The 15,525-nt window shown below is 43.5% G+C and overlaps 2 protein-coding genes across 3 annotated transcripts; one reads left to right on the plus strand and one right to left on the minus strand.

Annotated features, from left to right (window-relative positions):
- Positions 1-205: 205 nt before the first annotated feature.
- On the minus strand, positions 206-4,213 carry kcnk15 (potassium channel, subfamily K, member 15). Of its 2 annotated transcripts, XM_086130500.1 has the most exons (3): positions 3,643-4,213; positions 1,147-1,886; positions 206-991 (listed from the first exon to the last, which is right to left on the minus strand). In XM_086130500.1, the coding sequence occupies exons 1-3, from the start codon at positions 3,923-3,925 to the stop codon at positions 947-949; spliced, it is 1,068 nt and encodes a 355-aa protein (XP_085986626.1). In that variant the 5' UTR covers positions 3,926-4,213; the 3' UTR covers positions 206-946. The 2 variants fall into 2 exon arrangements, with proteins under 2 accessions (XP_085986626.1, XP_085986620.1); XM_086130494.1 differs by having other exon boundaries at positions 206-1,886.
- Positions 4,214-8,662: 4,449 nt separating this feature from the next.
- Positions 8,663-14,849, plus strand: ogfr (opioid growth factor receptor). Its single transcript, XM_086114468.1, is given in 8 exon segments — positions 8,663-9,046; positions 11,118-11,183; positions 11,263-11,344; positions 11,422-11,500; positions 11,763-11,829; positions 11,916-12,064; positions 12,155-13,172; positions 13,175-14,849. Coding segments are annotated over 8 exon segments (1,605 nt in total). The 5' UTR covers positions 8,663-8,938; the 3' UTR covers positions 13,211-14,849.
- The last annotated feature ends 676 nt before the right edge of the window (positions 14,850-15,525 follow it).

Raw genomic sequence — 15,525 nt, forward strand, 5'->3', positions numbered from 1 at the left:
TCCTCACAATGGTCGCTGGCGTGCCGGAGCCTACGCCAGCTGACTTCGGGCAGTCGGTGAGGTAGACCCTTAACTGGTTGCCAGCCAATTGCAGGGCACATAATACATAAACGAACAACCATTTGCGCGGTAGGAAAAAAAAAAGACATTTTTGTTGTTGTTTTGTTTAATAAAACAATATTACGAGAGACACATCAAATCTCAATCCAACATCATCCCGCTAATCCGTTTTCCACTATCTTTGGAGGCTTTCTGTCCCATGCTACATGTTGCATCAGGTATCGACTGCATCCATGAAAGTATAAACCAATGTTTACATTCAAGTGTATTAATGCTAGAGTTCTTGATATGTATTACAAAGATGTATTGAACTCACTGAGCAAGAAGCCACAGCTTTTGAGATGCTGGGTCAAAGTTCATTAAGGCCTTTTCGATTTAAAAGTATGCACTCACCCGCCAACCATTCGGTGCAATCTAATGCCATCAATTCAAGAGCAAATCAAGTCTTAAATAGTATGTTACAATTAGAACATGCTTAAGGTTGGTACACTGTCAGAGATACATTATGTGTCTTATTGTGGGTGTCGTGTGCTGTGGTGTACCCGGAGAAGGCATACTGCGTCATACAGAGAGCTTTTTTTTCTTGTATTTTGGCGGCATGCTACGGTGAGACAAAAACATTTCAGTTTTAAATGTGGATCCGAAGACATTTCTACCAGAAGCACTCATGCGTCCACATTGTGTGCCATACATTCTACTGAGCATGCACTTGGAAAACGTGCCAACAGCATCTTTTGACAGTCGTGTGCTGAACCAAAGAAAATGCTTTCATAAGCAAAAGCGCTTCACTGACCATTCAAAAAAATACAAAATACTTGTTCTTCACACTGACATTCTCCTTGTTCGAGGGAACTCCTGGAAGCTCTGTCCCGGTGAGTGTGTGCTTTCAGGGGAAGAGTGTCCAGTATTGTCCCTGGAGCTGCTGTGGATCCTATAGGAGACAGAGTTGTTGGTGACAGAGCTGACATGGCAGCTTTTGCATTGGCTGTGGGCCACGAGGGGACTATCACAAAAGCCCAAACGGTAACACACACAGGAGCAGAGCGAGCTGAGGCTTGACTCGGCCTTGCGCGCGGCTGGCGTCACCTGCAAATGCGGGCTGTGGTTGCAGGGGCTTCTCCCCCGCTCGTGGTGGTCGGCCGACGAGCTGATGAGGTTGGTGCGACTCGTTCCCTCCTCCATGGGCGCAAAGAGAGGACTCTGGCTGCGACTGTACGCCTGCACGTTGTGTCTGCTCCTTTCATCGCAGTCGTTTCTGCTGCGCTCACCCATGAGATGGAGGCTCAAGGCCCCATCCAGAAGGCCTCGGTCCCTCTTCAGGGATGCCCTTTGTTGAGCATCTCGTCTCTCATCCTCACTGTTCATGGTGAGGAAACGGAGCACCACCAGGTTCAGGAAGGCTCCGATCACTGTAAGTCCTACCAGGATGTACATGAAGCTGAAAACCACATAGAGGGTTTTCTCCTGGAGGTCCTCCTTTTTCTGCAAGGCCACAAAGTCTCCAAAGCCAATCGTAGTGAGGGTGATGAAGCAGTAGTAGTAAGCATGGAAGAAGCTCCATCCCTCAAAGTGAGCAAAAGCGCCAGCCCCCACACACAGGGTTCCAATGCAGGACAAGAATCCCACGAGAACCATGTTCTCCATGGACACCTCTGTGTGTTTAAAGCCCAGGCACTGTTTGGTCTTCTGGAGAAGATAGCGCACAAATGTGTTCATCCTCTCTCCCAGGCTCTGGAACATGACCAAAGTCAGAGGAATGCCCAGTACTGCGTAGAACATGCAGAAGACCTTTCCTGCGTCTGTGCCTGGTGCCGCGTGACCATAACCTTCAAATGAGAGGCAGTTGTGGGCATGTCAGTTTTGGTAGTGGGTGTACGGAGTATGTTTTGAAACACAGTTAATGCACAAAAGTACAAAATGGCTCAAGCAAGGTTGAATGCTTTGCCAATGTTTATTTTTATTTGGAAATCACGTAGTTTGCAGCTGTGTAAACTACACTGCATTAAACTGACAATAGATGTTCTCTCTCTCATACACCAAATAAGGCACTGGGAGTCAAACTCACAGCCCGGGGGCCAGATGCGGCCATGCCACATCATTTTATGTGGCCCACAAAAAAGGAAAATGTCTGCATCGACTTCATGTTTCTTGCTGGAATACCAAGATTGCAAAATGTCTTCACTTGTAACTCACAATTATTTGAATCTATTCATTGGACTAATTTGATGAATCGGATGAACAGAACATAGCTGAATTTCAGCCATTCAAAACATTGAATGGAATTGGCCGTGCAGAAAATGGACAATAATTATAATTCAGTTCCTGTTTTTTTTTTTCGAGAACATGTCAGGAAATGTTGATCATTGTTTTCCAAAATAGAGTATTTTGATCCAACACAAGATGCAGTAGGAGTATCTAGTAACACTAATATGTAAATAAATGTAATGTTTAGGCTAATGTGTATGAAGAATGTCGCCTATGTAGTAGCAGTCCTCCAGTCTGCTTTCCTGGAGGACAACCGACATTGGAGAATACAAAGTGTTTAGAAGCTGACATTCTGAGAGGATTTTGACCATTTTAACATTAGGCCGCTTAGGCTGAGGGCAACTTTGCCAAAAACGCCTGAAAAAAGGTGCACCCAAAGTAAATTTGTAGCTGTTCGTGAATCATTTGGAGTATCAGCATAGTTTTGGTCTCTTTATGAAATATTCAAAATGTTATCATTTTGAATACCCCCCCCCCAACCCCCCAACAGTCAGAATCTGCATAAGTGCTCCTGTCACTGAACTACGGGTGTTTGAAAACAGAAAGAAAAGGCGAATCTTATGTTTGCCTAATTTCTTTTCACAAAATATGCCTTGAAAATGAATTTAGAATGTTGATTAGGGCTTGAAAACACTAGAGGATCAAAGCTTGGGGTCTCCCCAAGTTCCAGTTCAAATTTGACAATTGTAAACTGTTGGGCACCATTCAAATCTCCAGAAACTCAGCTTTTAAAAGATGTATAACATGTTCACACATGACGACGTGCATCAGCGACTGACAGATGACGGAGGGCCCCTCGGTGGGCCGTCCTAACTTCAGAGGGTCAATTGATTATGAAAAATGATTAATTTGACAATGATTAGTTGCCATTCATCAATCAGTCATTGCACTTCTACTTCACTTTTAAAAAGAAATATCCAATTTTTTGTTACCAATCCTCCTTTTAAAATGAATGCAATAGAATTAGAACAAACCGTTACTGTGTTCTGAATTCAAATCGAGTTTTTCACCGGTTTGTTTTGTACATGTAATATGAGGCAATTACATACATTTGTTAGGGTTTCGTCGTAATGGCCTACGATATGGCCTGTGGCCCAAAAGAAATTAGTTTGACACCCCTGAAATAAGATAAACCAAACAATAGGAACTGGCCACTGGATATATTTTGCAGCACATTTGTACACAAGTGCAAACTACACCCACAAAAACAAACTTATACTCAATAAATATCAGCTACAAGTGAACCTCGTTTTTATAAAGACGCTGCAGGTGATTATGCCATAGCAGCGTATTATTCAAACGTGAATTCCATCTTACCAATGGTGGTGATGACCGTAATAGCGAAGTAAAAAGAACCAGCGAATTTCCACTGTCTCCCGGCTCGATGGGGCTCCGCCTGCAGTACCACCCGCTCGATGTCGCGGTACACTTCCTCGGAGAAGCAGTACTTCTTCTTCATCTCGTTGCGCTTCTGCTCCAAGACGCGCCTGCGGGCGCTCTCCTTCTCCGACTCGAGTGCGTCGAACACGGCGGCGCCCACCAGCAAATAGGAGAGCATGCAGAGGATGAGCGACAGCGTCCGGACGTTTTGTTTCTTCATCCTCCGCGCTGGCGTGCAAAGTCTGCAGCGGACGGCGCGGACTTACAGGTGGCAGCCTGCTGCTCTTTACATCAGCCTGTTGCGCCAGTAGATACCCGGTGTACGGTTCAAAACGTAAGGCGGGAAGCGATTGATAATCTCCTGTACGGGCAGAGCCAAGTGGCCCCAGATTTCCTCTTCGCATGCGCAAACAAGCCCCCAGTACCGTGTCCATGTGCGTGCGTGCGTGCGTGCGTGCGTGCGTGTGCGTGCAACAAGTCCACCCTCCCATCGTGAGAAACCGCGGAGTCGCCGTCCAGCACCATGGACAGGTACTGGAGAAACTCCCTCGGCTGCAACAAGCACGCACTGAATTGACACATTTTGCGAAGAACACCAACCGTACGTGCGACTAATGCTTTGAAGAAATGTTTGCTTTGTAATGCCGTCATAAAATGTAAACACATTTCCAGGTACTCGCGAACACGGCACACTCGGTCTCGCCGTGGATGTGCATTCGAGAAATGAACGAATAAATACATGCAACGCTCCATTCGCTGCTTCTCGAGAGACCTATTCTTTCGGATATTGGTTTCCATGGTTACTTGTGTCAAAAGTAAGCGCAGGCGCATTGAGTTTGAGGCTGCAAACGTCATTTTACTTTTTTGCTCTCATTCAAAACAAAACGACAATATTACACACTTCTTAACATTACAGTCTCGTCCAAAGGTATTGGAAGAGAGAAGCCAATTCCTGTATTTTAGCAGTATAAATGTTTGGGTTTGATATGAGATCAGATTTTATTTCCAGCTTGTTCTGACATACCATATATTAAGTACTTACTTGCAACTTGCAACAAAAGAGTGGCTTTTTGGAGGGGGGGGGGGGTGCGGGGGTGAACAAAAAGAGCATTGTAAGTGTTAGAAAGGTTCCAAATGTGGATGTTGATTGTTGTTATATATTTGGTGTCTATCGTAACAGCTAGAGTTACGTCATCAGATTTGCCTCCTCATACGTGAAGCACGCAATGCATTTCGGGCAACTGTTCACGACCTGTTGCACTGCAGTTATTGGGCAGTCTGAAATGCTACACCACCATTATAGGATATGTTCAGTGCTGCAGTATTTGTGTACGTCTCTGAAACACAAAACACACACACACACTCACGCCACATACTTGTATCCACGCACCTGCACTATTCCCTGTTCGTGTCTGACCCCAAGGGTGGATAGGGCATACTCCAAATGAACTACACCTACGCAGTCCAATCTAGCCTCTCCACCAGGAAGAGATACTATAAGAGATGGCTTTGTGTTTCCCTAAATTATTTTTGACGCTCACTTCAAGAGTATCTTGGCTTTTTTTCTAGGACATCAGGTTTTTGAGATATTTTTATTCTGCTTTTTTCTTTAAAGTTTGACCTATAAAAGCTTGTGCAATACAAATGTTACCATCTGTTGTAACTTATACTGTAGGTGCGACGTTTCAGAAAAAAAATACACCTGTTGCTGAACCTAACCCTTAATTCATAAATGTCCCTGTATTAGTATATTGCATATTACATTCATGATATATTACTTTTGTTATTATTTTGAAAAGCAGAGGACCTCGAGGAAAAAGCCAGACCAGAGGAGGCCAGGCCCCAGGAGTCATGTAATGAGCCTTGTGAGTAACCCCCCCCCCCCCCCCAACTACTATAATGGTCAAAATGTCCCTACCTGCCAACCATTTGGCTTCAGTCAGCATTCATAACAGGAAGGACTCTCAGACAGTAAAATGTCAAAATTTGTCACTAAACTCCAATTAGCACAATCCAACTGGACTCTCTGTAACTTGTTTCATCTTACTACATATGAACAAACGAGTAAACAGCACAAGTGGTAAAGCAGCAACACTCAATAGCTACGCTGAATGCCGAGCCCTTCAGTTTCCATAGCAACTCAGACTAAAAATAGAAACTCTCACCGATGGCCGCCAACACTGAATCTCCTGTCATGATACGTGATTCTATTTATAGTTCTAGATTGTATAAATGCATCCTACCAGTTCCTGTCGAGCCCTGGATAGCAAGGGCCCATCGTTTGTTCAAACCATTTAATCTGTGCCTTTTGCACCTTGGTGAATGCATGCATACATCAAGGAAATACAGAGGAGACCATCCATCCATCCATTTTACCCTGCACCTCTGCACTGTGAGGCCGATGTGCTCACCAGTTGACTACTGTGCCGCCCCCAGAGCAGACTTCTTTACCATCCATCCATCCATGGATGCATCCATTTTCTAATCTGTTTACCCTCACGAGGGTCGCAGGCGTGGTGGAACCTAACCCAACTATCTTCGGGCAGTAGGCAGGGTACACCCTGAACTGGTTGCCAGCCAATCGCAGGGCATACATAGACGAACAAGCATTCGCGCTCACATTCACACTTAGGGACAACGTGGAGTGCTTTATCAACCTGCCGTGAACGTTTTATCAACAGGGTCGCCGGAGAAAACCCACGCAGGCATGGGGAGAACATATAAACCCCACACAGGAAGGCCAGAGCCGGAATCAAACCCTGCACCTCTACACTGTGAGGCGGATGTGCTAACTAGTCTATCACCGTGCCGCCAAGACCTTTTACCATAATATTTAATACTTTATTTTTTGTTTCATGCTAATTTTAGCACCAGTGACCAATGTGATACCAGTGCAACAATTGTGATTTATTTGCTCTTAGCATGAGACGATTTCAGTTTAGATGTGCTCATAATTGCTCTTTGGTCGTATTTTGTATAATTTTCTCACTTCAGTGGGTTTTATAATGGATGATTATGAAATGAAATGTATTTCCAATTCCAATTCGATTTTTTGGTCCGCCCACCGATTAGCATGGTTATGTTACAATTTACAAGAAGACAATTTTTTATTTGGCATTGTCAGGGGGAAATGAAGCTACTACATTAATGCTCTGGATTAGAAGGATAAAACTCAGGTCTATTTCAACTGTAATGTATTTTACAGAAAGAAATAGCATGAGGTATTGTGTGAACATAATCACAGGGGCAGAACATCTGCCTTTCGTCTCTTGCATTATATTCTTGACAAAGACCTCACAACTCTGAAATAACATTTGCTCAAATTACATTTATACTGTTATTGTTATAGCTATTGTTAAAAAAATCATTATATTAATTTACGTGAACCTACTGATAATGGTAGTGATTGCTCGCAACAATCAGGAAACAGATAAGTATTAACTCGCAACACTTTATTTCATTTAATCACTCCCAGTGTTCATATTTTCAAATAATCACTTTTACAGCATTTATAGAAACTCACAGTGAGCTATTTTTAAGATAAGATAAGATAAGAAAACCTTTATTAGTCTCGCAATGGAGAAATTCCCAATTCACAGCAGCAAAGTTATGAAAGGAAGAAGTAGAACAACAAAATATAGGAGCTGCTGGAAAGGCAGCCACTCTCGCGGCGCCATTTTGAAGTCAAAATAACAAAAGTAACACAACACAACACATAGGACACAGACAGTCGTGCAATCTTCACCACTTTTCTGCATACATTTTGTTGTCTGAAGCAGTTATAGATGAAAGAGGAGAGGATCAAAGTGTCCTTTCACCAGTGGATCAGAGACGTCATGCTGAAAAATTTTAGAACAGGCCTGGTATCCCCGGGCACCACGTTGGTGACCCCTTCCGTAGCGTATGCAACCCCCCCCCCCCCCCCCCCGCAGATTACAATGTTCAAATTGTGAGTTTGTTCAATTCAGTTGTACTTAACTTTTAAGTGCATTACATTTGCATTCAGTCTTTTAAAACTGTTTGTTTTCATACATTTAGTTACATTTGGTTGAATCTTAATTGAAGTACATCTAATATTTTGAACGTTAATGTTATAACTGCGCATAATCTTTGATGAACACTTAGGCCTACTAGCGGGCTGTAATTTACTGTTGTCATTATGGCACGTGGGCGGCCCGGTGGTCCAGTGGTTAGCACGTCGGCTTCACAGTGCAGAGGTACCAGGTTCGATTCCAGCTCCGGCCTCCCTGTGTGGAGTTTGCATGTTCTCCCCGGGCCTGCGTGGGTTTTCTCCGGGTGCTCCAGGTTTCCTCCCACATTCCAAAAACATGCATGTCAGGCTGATTGGATGCTCTAAATTGTCCCTAGGTGTGAGTGTGGGCGTGGATGGTTGTTCGTCTCTGTGTGCCCTGCGATTGGCTGGCAACTGATTCAGGGTGTCCCCCGCCTACTGCCCGGAGATGGCTGGGATAGGCTCCAGCACCCCCCGCGACCCTAGTGAGGATCAAGCGGTTCGGAAAATGGATGGATGGATGGATTATGGCACGTGGTCTTGAAGTGGTACTTGATGTAAAGTTTGAGAACCACTGACAGTAGCATGCAGGCAGATAGATTTTTCGTGATCAACATTGTTGTTGTTGAACAAGATTTCAATGATGAACACAGGATGCAGATTAAGAAAATTCTGAAAATTTGACAGTCGGATTCTAAAAAAAAAATCTGGAGCCCCATTGATTTACATTAAGACGTTGGCCAGCGATTGGTGCATTGTCACTGCTTTAAAGTATTTATTGCATTTGCCACAGGAAAATGATGCATCCATCACTGGAGTCTGATAATTCTGGTTTCATGTCAAAAGATTCATCTTTGAAATGTTACACACAAACAACGTATGTCTACCACATCGGGATTAAAACACTTTTCTTCCTTCTCCCCCACAATTCGAATAAGGATGGAATTCACGGGAGAACATTTAAATGGCAAACGGTGTATTAATCTTGTGAGTGGGCGCTGTGATGATAAAAACGCCCACTGGAGCAGCTGAGGGCAGGCGTCATCATCGCCCCTTCGAGGGAAAGAGAGACTGAGAGACGATGGTGGCCTGCGAAGAGAGGCCGCCCTCAGCTGTCCTCGGCTAACCTGAGTGAACGTCTCGGTGTAGTTGGATCCATGCGCATCTCTGTCGGAAAGCAAGCTCGGCTAGCTTTAGGAGGCTTTTGTCGTTTGGGGAATTATGGAGGACGACTGTGTGTGCGAGTACGACTCGACGTGGGACACCGAGAGTGATGGAGAGGAGCCGGCCGGAGATGGTCAACCTCGACGGTCGCGGACTTTAGTGTCGGTAAGTGCTTGCCTAAACTTGAATCTTGGTTTACTTGTCGTTGTGAGACCGTTGGATTAAATCTGGTGATTTGACGAGACGTTGCCGTTGCTGCGTTTGGTGCAGCGCAAATATTAGCTGCTAGCTTGCTAGCTAGGCTAGCTGGCCACTGAGGCTAGCTTACTTTTTCTGCTCCCTTGGGTCGGTGAGCGTTTTTCATTTTTAGATGCATATGGCGACGTTTGTTCGACATGGGTATGCTGTAAAAGAAAAAAAAACGTCATGCGTCACAGCCGTGACTCGAAAATTAAGTGGAGAATTTTGACCCCCCCCCCCCCTCTATTATGACCCCCTCCCAAATACTACAATAAAAAGTCTCCTATTGAAACACTCTAATGCCGGTACAGCGTAAAAGTAGGAAGTGGTTTAAATCTTTTTTTTAACCTATCCCGTCGCTTTTACCAAATACACTGTGCATGTAGAAGTGCAATCCAAAATATATAGGCTCCTGGTACATATTCATAATGTCTCTTTATGTATTCCAATGAAACCTAAAAACACACCTGGTGTCAATACGCCCCCCCCCCCCGACCCAATTTATTTTTCTTTTATAATTTACTCTTTTTTTCACCCCGGTTTTTCTTGACCCTTTGTCCCCATTTTTTTCTACTTGGAATATATTGAATGTTTGTCAAAATTATTTGAATACGTTTTTTTGGGGGGGGGCGGTAAACCCCATGCATTTCAATGTCTGTCAATTATCTGCAGATTTTCATAATTTATCAGTAGCCTGGGTCCCCATTCCTTACGGGTAGTGGGAGTTGACTGCATACAAGCTGTATAAAATGTTTTTTATACACATATATCTCACATACCCAATTTTTCCTCCCTATATACACAATTTTACATTATGTCAAGTGAAGTCAAATTTATTTATATAGCCCTTAATCAGAAGAGTGTCAAAAGGATCCACAAGACCGCGGTTGACAAATATTAACAACATTCCCCATAGGAGAGCACGGAAAAACTAATAAAACCATCTGGTGAAAAACCTTGAGAAAGAGCCACAGATGGGTAAATACCCTTTCCAGGATGCCATGGATGCTCAATGGGCAACATTTAACGCCTAATGTTGCTGCAATACAAAGTTAGTTAAATTGGTGTGACAGTCCATTTAATGAGATTAAGCACTGCCCCCTCCCCACACCAATTGTGCAGCATGTTTTCGTGTGTACTCTTAAATTGATCAACTGGCTTGTGCTCGGACTCCGCTTCAATTCCTCAGTCACACTGTTTACTCCACAAATTGACAAACTAAAACTGTTCCTGGTTGTGCTTGTTTAACATTGTAAAATTGTGTTAAACCCGCAAACAGTAATCCCCGTCTCTGTTCTGAACAGATTTTCAATATTTTGCCGTACTTTGTTAGTTGTTTGTCTAATACAATAGCTGTAATTCCAATTTGGCCATTTTGGAGGTGGTGGGATGTTTGACCATCATTATCTTGGTCTTTTGTTGTAATGTGTGTTTAAAAAAAACCCTGCAAAGAAAATCATCATCCCATATTATCAGCTGGGCCCCAAGAGTGAAATATGCTCCAGATATAAGATAAGAAAGATAAGAAAACCTTTATTAGTCTCGCAATGGAGAAATTCCCAATTCACAGCAGCAAAGTTATGAAAGGAAGAAGTAGAACAACAAAATATAGGAGCTGCTGGAAAGGCAGCCACTCTCGCGGCGCCATTTTGAAGTCAAAATAACAAAAATAATACAACACAACACATAGGACACAGACAGTCGTGCAATCTTCACCAATTTTCTGCATACACTTTGTTGTCTGAAGCAGTTATAGATGAAAGAGGAGAGGATCAAAGTGTCCTTTCTCCAGTGGATCATGCTATCCTACTGTGTTTTGCTGTTTAATACTTCTTTCTTATAGTTCTTTTGCCAAACCCACACACAATATTGTAAATATTGATTTGTGCACTAATCAATCACAAAGTGAGCAGGATTATACATTTGCTATGTTTATCTCTAAAAATGTTGGTTAAATGCTTGATGTAGGTTTATTCACTTCCATGTAACTTCACAGCGGCATCACCCGCCCAGAAACATGAGGGCAGCAAAGGACATGCAGAACTACAGAAGAGGGTACCCTGTAAGTGCTCAACAGTCACACTCCCATTATTTGACTTTGTGTTGGGTTCAAGTTGTGCGATTCTGTTCCTCTGTCACAGAATCTTGCAGATGACGAGTGCTCGGAAGACAAAATGAACAACTTGCAATTCTACCTCAATAAATTCCCCTCTGCACCCGATGGTATGGTACTTACATTAAACCAGAATGTTCTGGTGAAAGGTTGTGAGACACTGACATGTGATTTGCTGACGTGACAGAGGTCTACATTGAATCCTTCCTCAAAGAATGGAAAAATGACTACAAAAGGCTGGAGAGAGTCCACTCATACATTCAGTGGTATGTGCTTATTTTTGTTTTTATTGGTAATTAGTAGGTATGGGTGAGTAATGATACCAGGTGTCGGTGCTGATACCAGCCTTGTTTGATGTCACTTACCTTACTGTAACAACTGCAATTTTGATTTTCTTCCAATCCATTTAGTAAGAAACAGGAATTGGGCACACTTAAATTGTTTTTCATATAAAAAGCATGTGGCGACTTCAAGCATGCATTCATCATTGTTGAGCACAAGTGTCTAACTTCTTTCTGCTTTCATCAGGCTGTTTCCTCTTCGTGAGCCAGGGGTCAACTACATGGCTTCTGAACTCACCAAGAAGGAGATTGAGGTGAGTGTCTCGTAGTTGACACTTTTGTGCCCCTTTAACTGTTACTCAAGTTGTTTTTTGTTTGTTTGTTTGTTTTTTCTCCCCAGGCCTTTAAGAGAAACGAGGATGCCAAAAGGAGACTAGTGGAGTCTTATGAACTCATGCTGGGCTTCTATGGCATCCGCCTGATTAACAAAGAGATTGGTGAGGTGACACGAGCAGAGAATTGGAAAGAGCGCTTCGGGAACCTTGAGCGGTAAACCCTCTAATACTGTCATGTCGGTAACCGGCTTCAAAAGAACTCTCAGGCTGGCCGTTTCACTTTCAACTGTCTCATCTCCATTAGGAACATGCACAACAACCTGCGCATCACACGCATCCTGAAGAGCCTCGGAGAGCTGGGCTTCGAGCACTATCAGGCTCCGCTGGTGCACTTCTTCCTCGAAGAGACGCTGGTCAAGAAGAGCCTCAGCAGTGTTAAACGCAGCGTGCTAGACTATTTTCTGTTTGCGGTTCTGGATAAACAAAAGCGCCAAGAGCTGGTGCGCTTCGCCTACCTTCACTTTGAGCCAAAGGATAAATTTGTGTGGTGTCCCAGAAAGATTCAGAAACAATTCAGGAAGGCAGAGAAACGCTCTGAAGCTATTGGCAATGGAGAAGTTAAGGATGACGACCACTCAAGTGCTAAAAGTAAAGATGGAGAAAAAGGGGTTCACTTTAAAGAGGGGGACCTGGATAATGCTGGCAAGGCGCAGAAACAAACGGAAACAAATGGAGACAAGCTCAAACAGTCTGAGACGTCGCCTCACCCAAAAGCAGAGCAAATGACAGTTGGGAATGGCAATTCGGAGTCCAATAACAACAGTTTCGGCAACAGCACTGACTCAACTGATGACATTGATGAAATGGATCAGTCGCCCACCCCTGACACTGCGAGCGTCGAAACCGAGCCCGGGGCGGACATCAAGTCCAAAGCTACAAACGTCTCACAGGATCCCATCCAGGAAGCGGACATCGTCATGATAACAGACAGAGATGAGAACACAGAGAAGCCGCAGAAAAAGAAGAGAGAAGACGACTCGTTAATGCGACGCAACGGCTCCGCTGCAGACGTGAGCGGCGGTCAGCCGGGCGGAAAGACTGGCGGTGACACCGCCTCCGGCCAAATGAGCTCACCTGCTCAAACGCCCACGAAGACTTCAAAACACTCACCTTGCCTGTCATCGGAGAGGGAAGAAAAGATTCCAAGGACTGATTTTACTCAAGTGCCGGACAAAGGAGTGCACGCAAATGGGACTACCCAGAAAACTGGGGAGAAGCTGACATCTGAGAACAAGGTAGAGGATATCGACATGGAGTCGAACCCCCCACTAGGTTAGACCCAAGTGTGGCCAAAACATGAAGAGTTCTTAGTCCTCGAGGTGCTACTCTTCAGTGAATTTCAGTCAAATTGATCGTCCATAAAGAGCTGCTGGGATTGTTGGGTGTTGAGCGAAAAGGCTACGACCGCAGTCACTGTACATTTGGAATCTGCGAGACACGGAGTGGCCTTAACAGACCACCATCATTCCATTTCGAGACTGCCACTCTGAAGTCCTGCAACAAGTTGAATTGTTGCCCTTTGAATTCGAGGCTGCGTTCACACTTGCCATTGCAACGGTGCTATGTAGAAATACGTTTTGGAAGCTTTTTTGTGTTTAATGTCCCAGCTCGTCAAATTAGCCAAATGTAAAATAAATGTATTCAGCCTAGCAAACTGCCCCCCCCCCCCCCCCGGTCCAAGGTGTGGGAAAGGTCTGTGTACAAATGTGCGTAACAGGTTTCATAATCACTCCCACCCCTAAACTTTGGTCTGGACCAGCATTCGGGACTACAAGTGTGAACACAGCCAGAGAGTCTAGTTGGTCCAAGTACAGAAAGCCTAATTTTTTTGTTGGAATGCATTGCATGAGTGATTTTCGTGATTTCTGTTTGGCAGACACACCCTCTGAAATCGTGGCTGGCGTTTGACCAGTTAAATGAGCAGTTTCTCTGTTTTTTTTTTTAAATTATAAATAGTTTTCCTTATGTTGGACTGATAAAATGTAAACAAAAATGCCACAACATGGGTACCCCTGCAAAATGAAAATTCTGCCTCTAGAAATATGATGATGCTATGAGAGAATGTTGTTAGTCTTTATATTTCTTGTGGTTGTTTGAAGTGTGCAACTGCACTGCATCATTCATTTGGTTCTATTACTTTGGTACAACAGTGCGGCGTAATACACTGGGCGGCTTGCATTGCTTTGCTTAACAGTGGCTCCTTAAGTTTTGTGACAGGAATATTCCATTTTAGTCAGTGTGAAAGACAAGCATGGTGACCTATTTGTCAAGGTCGAATTGTTGAAGTAGTTCTTTTATTGGGTCTGACTGGATTTTGCACGAGCACCTCATGTGGCTGGCAAGTTCAACAACCTACTGTGTCACGACAAAATGAGAGCATAAATTCAAAAACAAGCAATTTGTCACGAAAGTCAAATGTACCCTAGTTACAGCATTAAAATGACTTTCCTCCTTTTTTTTCTTCTCATTTCTTTCCAGAATATATAAAGTACTAATGTTAATTTAATTTTACACTTTTTTTTTGTTGCATCGTTCTATAAGATGTTTTTGCACTGAAGAACTGGAAGGTTTGTGTTTCCCTTTGCAGGCTGTTTTTGGAAATTGTCAGACTTTGTCACCATCCTGAAGTAATGTGTGCGTTCACACTGGTGGAAATTTGACTTTTGAACAACAGAAAGCCTTGCCAAAAATGTGATAGACTGCTTGATTGTATCAACAATATGTGTTTGTCTTTGCAATTGGTCAAGCTTCGCTCAGATCTGTATTTTGATTCTTGGTATTTTGGAATCTGTTTTTTTTTTTCTTCAACTCTTGCACTTCATTGTGAATATGATTGCGTTAAATTGTTAAGACAACTTGAGTTCTTTCTATGTGACTTTTCCTCCAATTGAAAAACTGCTTGTTTACGAGCTGAATAAAGATATTTTCTGACACATTGATACATTTGTATTTGGCTAAATGTGGACAATGTGTTTTACTCAGGCCTAAAGATTACATTTTCAATTGTAATTCCATTTCAAAATCAGTTTCAACAGCATTTCCACCATACACCATCCGCGCTTACACTCACACCTAGGGACAATTTCGAGTGTTCCATTAATCTGTGACGCATGTTTTTGGAATGCGGGAGGAAACCGGAGAAAGCGCGCAGACACTGGGAGAACATGCAAACTCCACACTGGAAGGCCGGAGCAAGAATCGAACTCTGCACCTCTGCACTGTGAGGCCCACACGCTAACCAGTCGCCCACTGGTTCGCCTCATCCACAAATGTGCAAATTTCCAAACTGCAAATGTGCACAGATCAATTGTAGTTTTTAAATTGTAATATCACCAGTCACCACTAGGTGCAATACAGTGATCCCTCACTTTTCGTGAGGGGGTGGGACCAGAACACCCCCCCCCCCCCCGCCGCGAAAGAGGAAAAGCCGTGAAGTAGGTACCCCTCCCCCCCGTACAGGTATATGTACGTGTATGAGTATATATAATCTTTTTACGGTCAAATTTAATGGTATACATGCATGTAGAAGTAAATGTAGCAATTAACATTACTTAATGCTATATATACAGTATATATATGTATAGATAGATAGATATACACACACACACACGTGTA

The sequence above is a fragment of the Hippocampus guttulatus genome, chromosome 1 (genome assembly GCF_054856545.1).
Source record: "Hippocampus guttulatus isolate MCC_2025c chromosome 1, RoL_Hgut_1.0, whole genome shotgun sequence".
NCBI lineage: Eukaryota > Metazoa > Chordata > Actinopteri > Syngnathiformes > Syngnathidae > Hippocampus > Hippocampus guttulatus.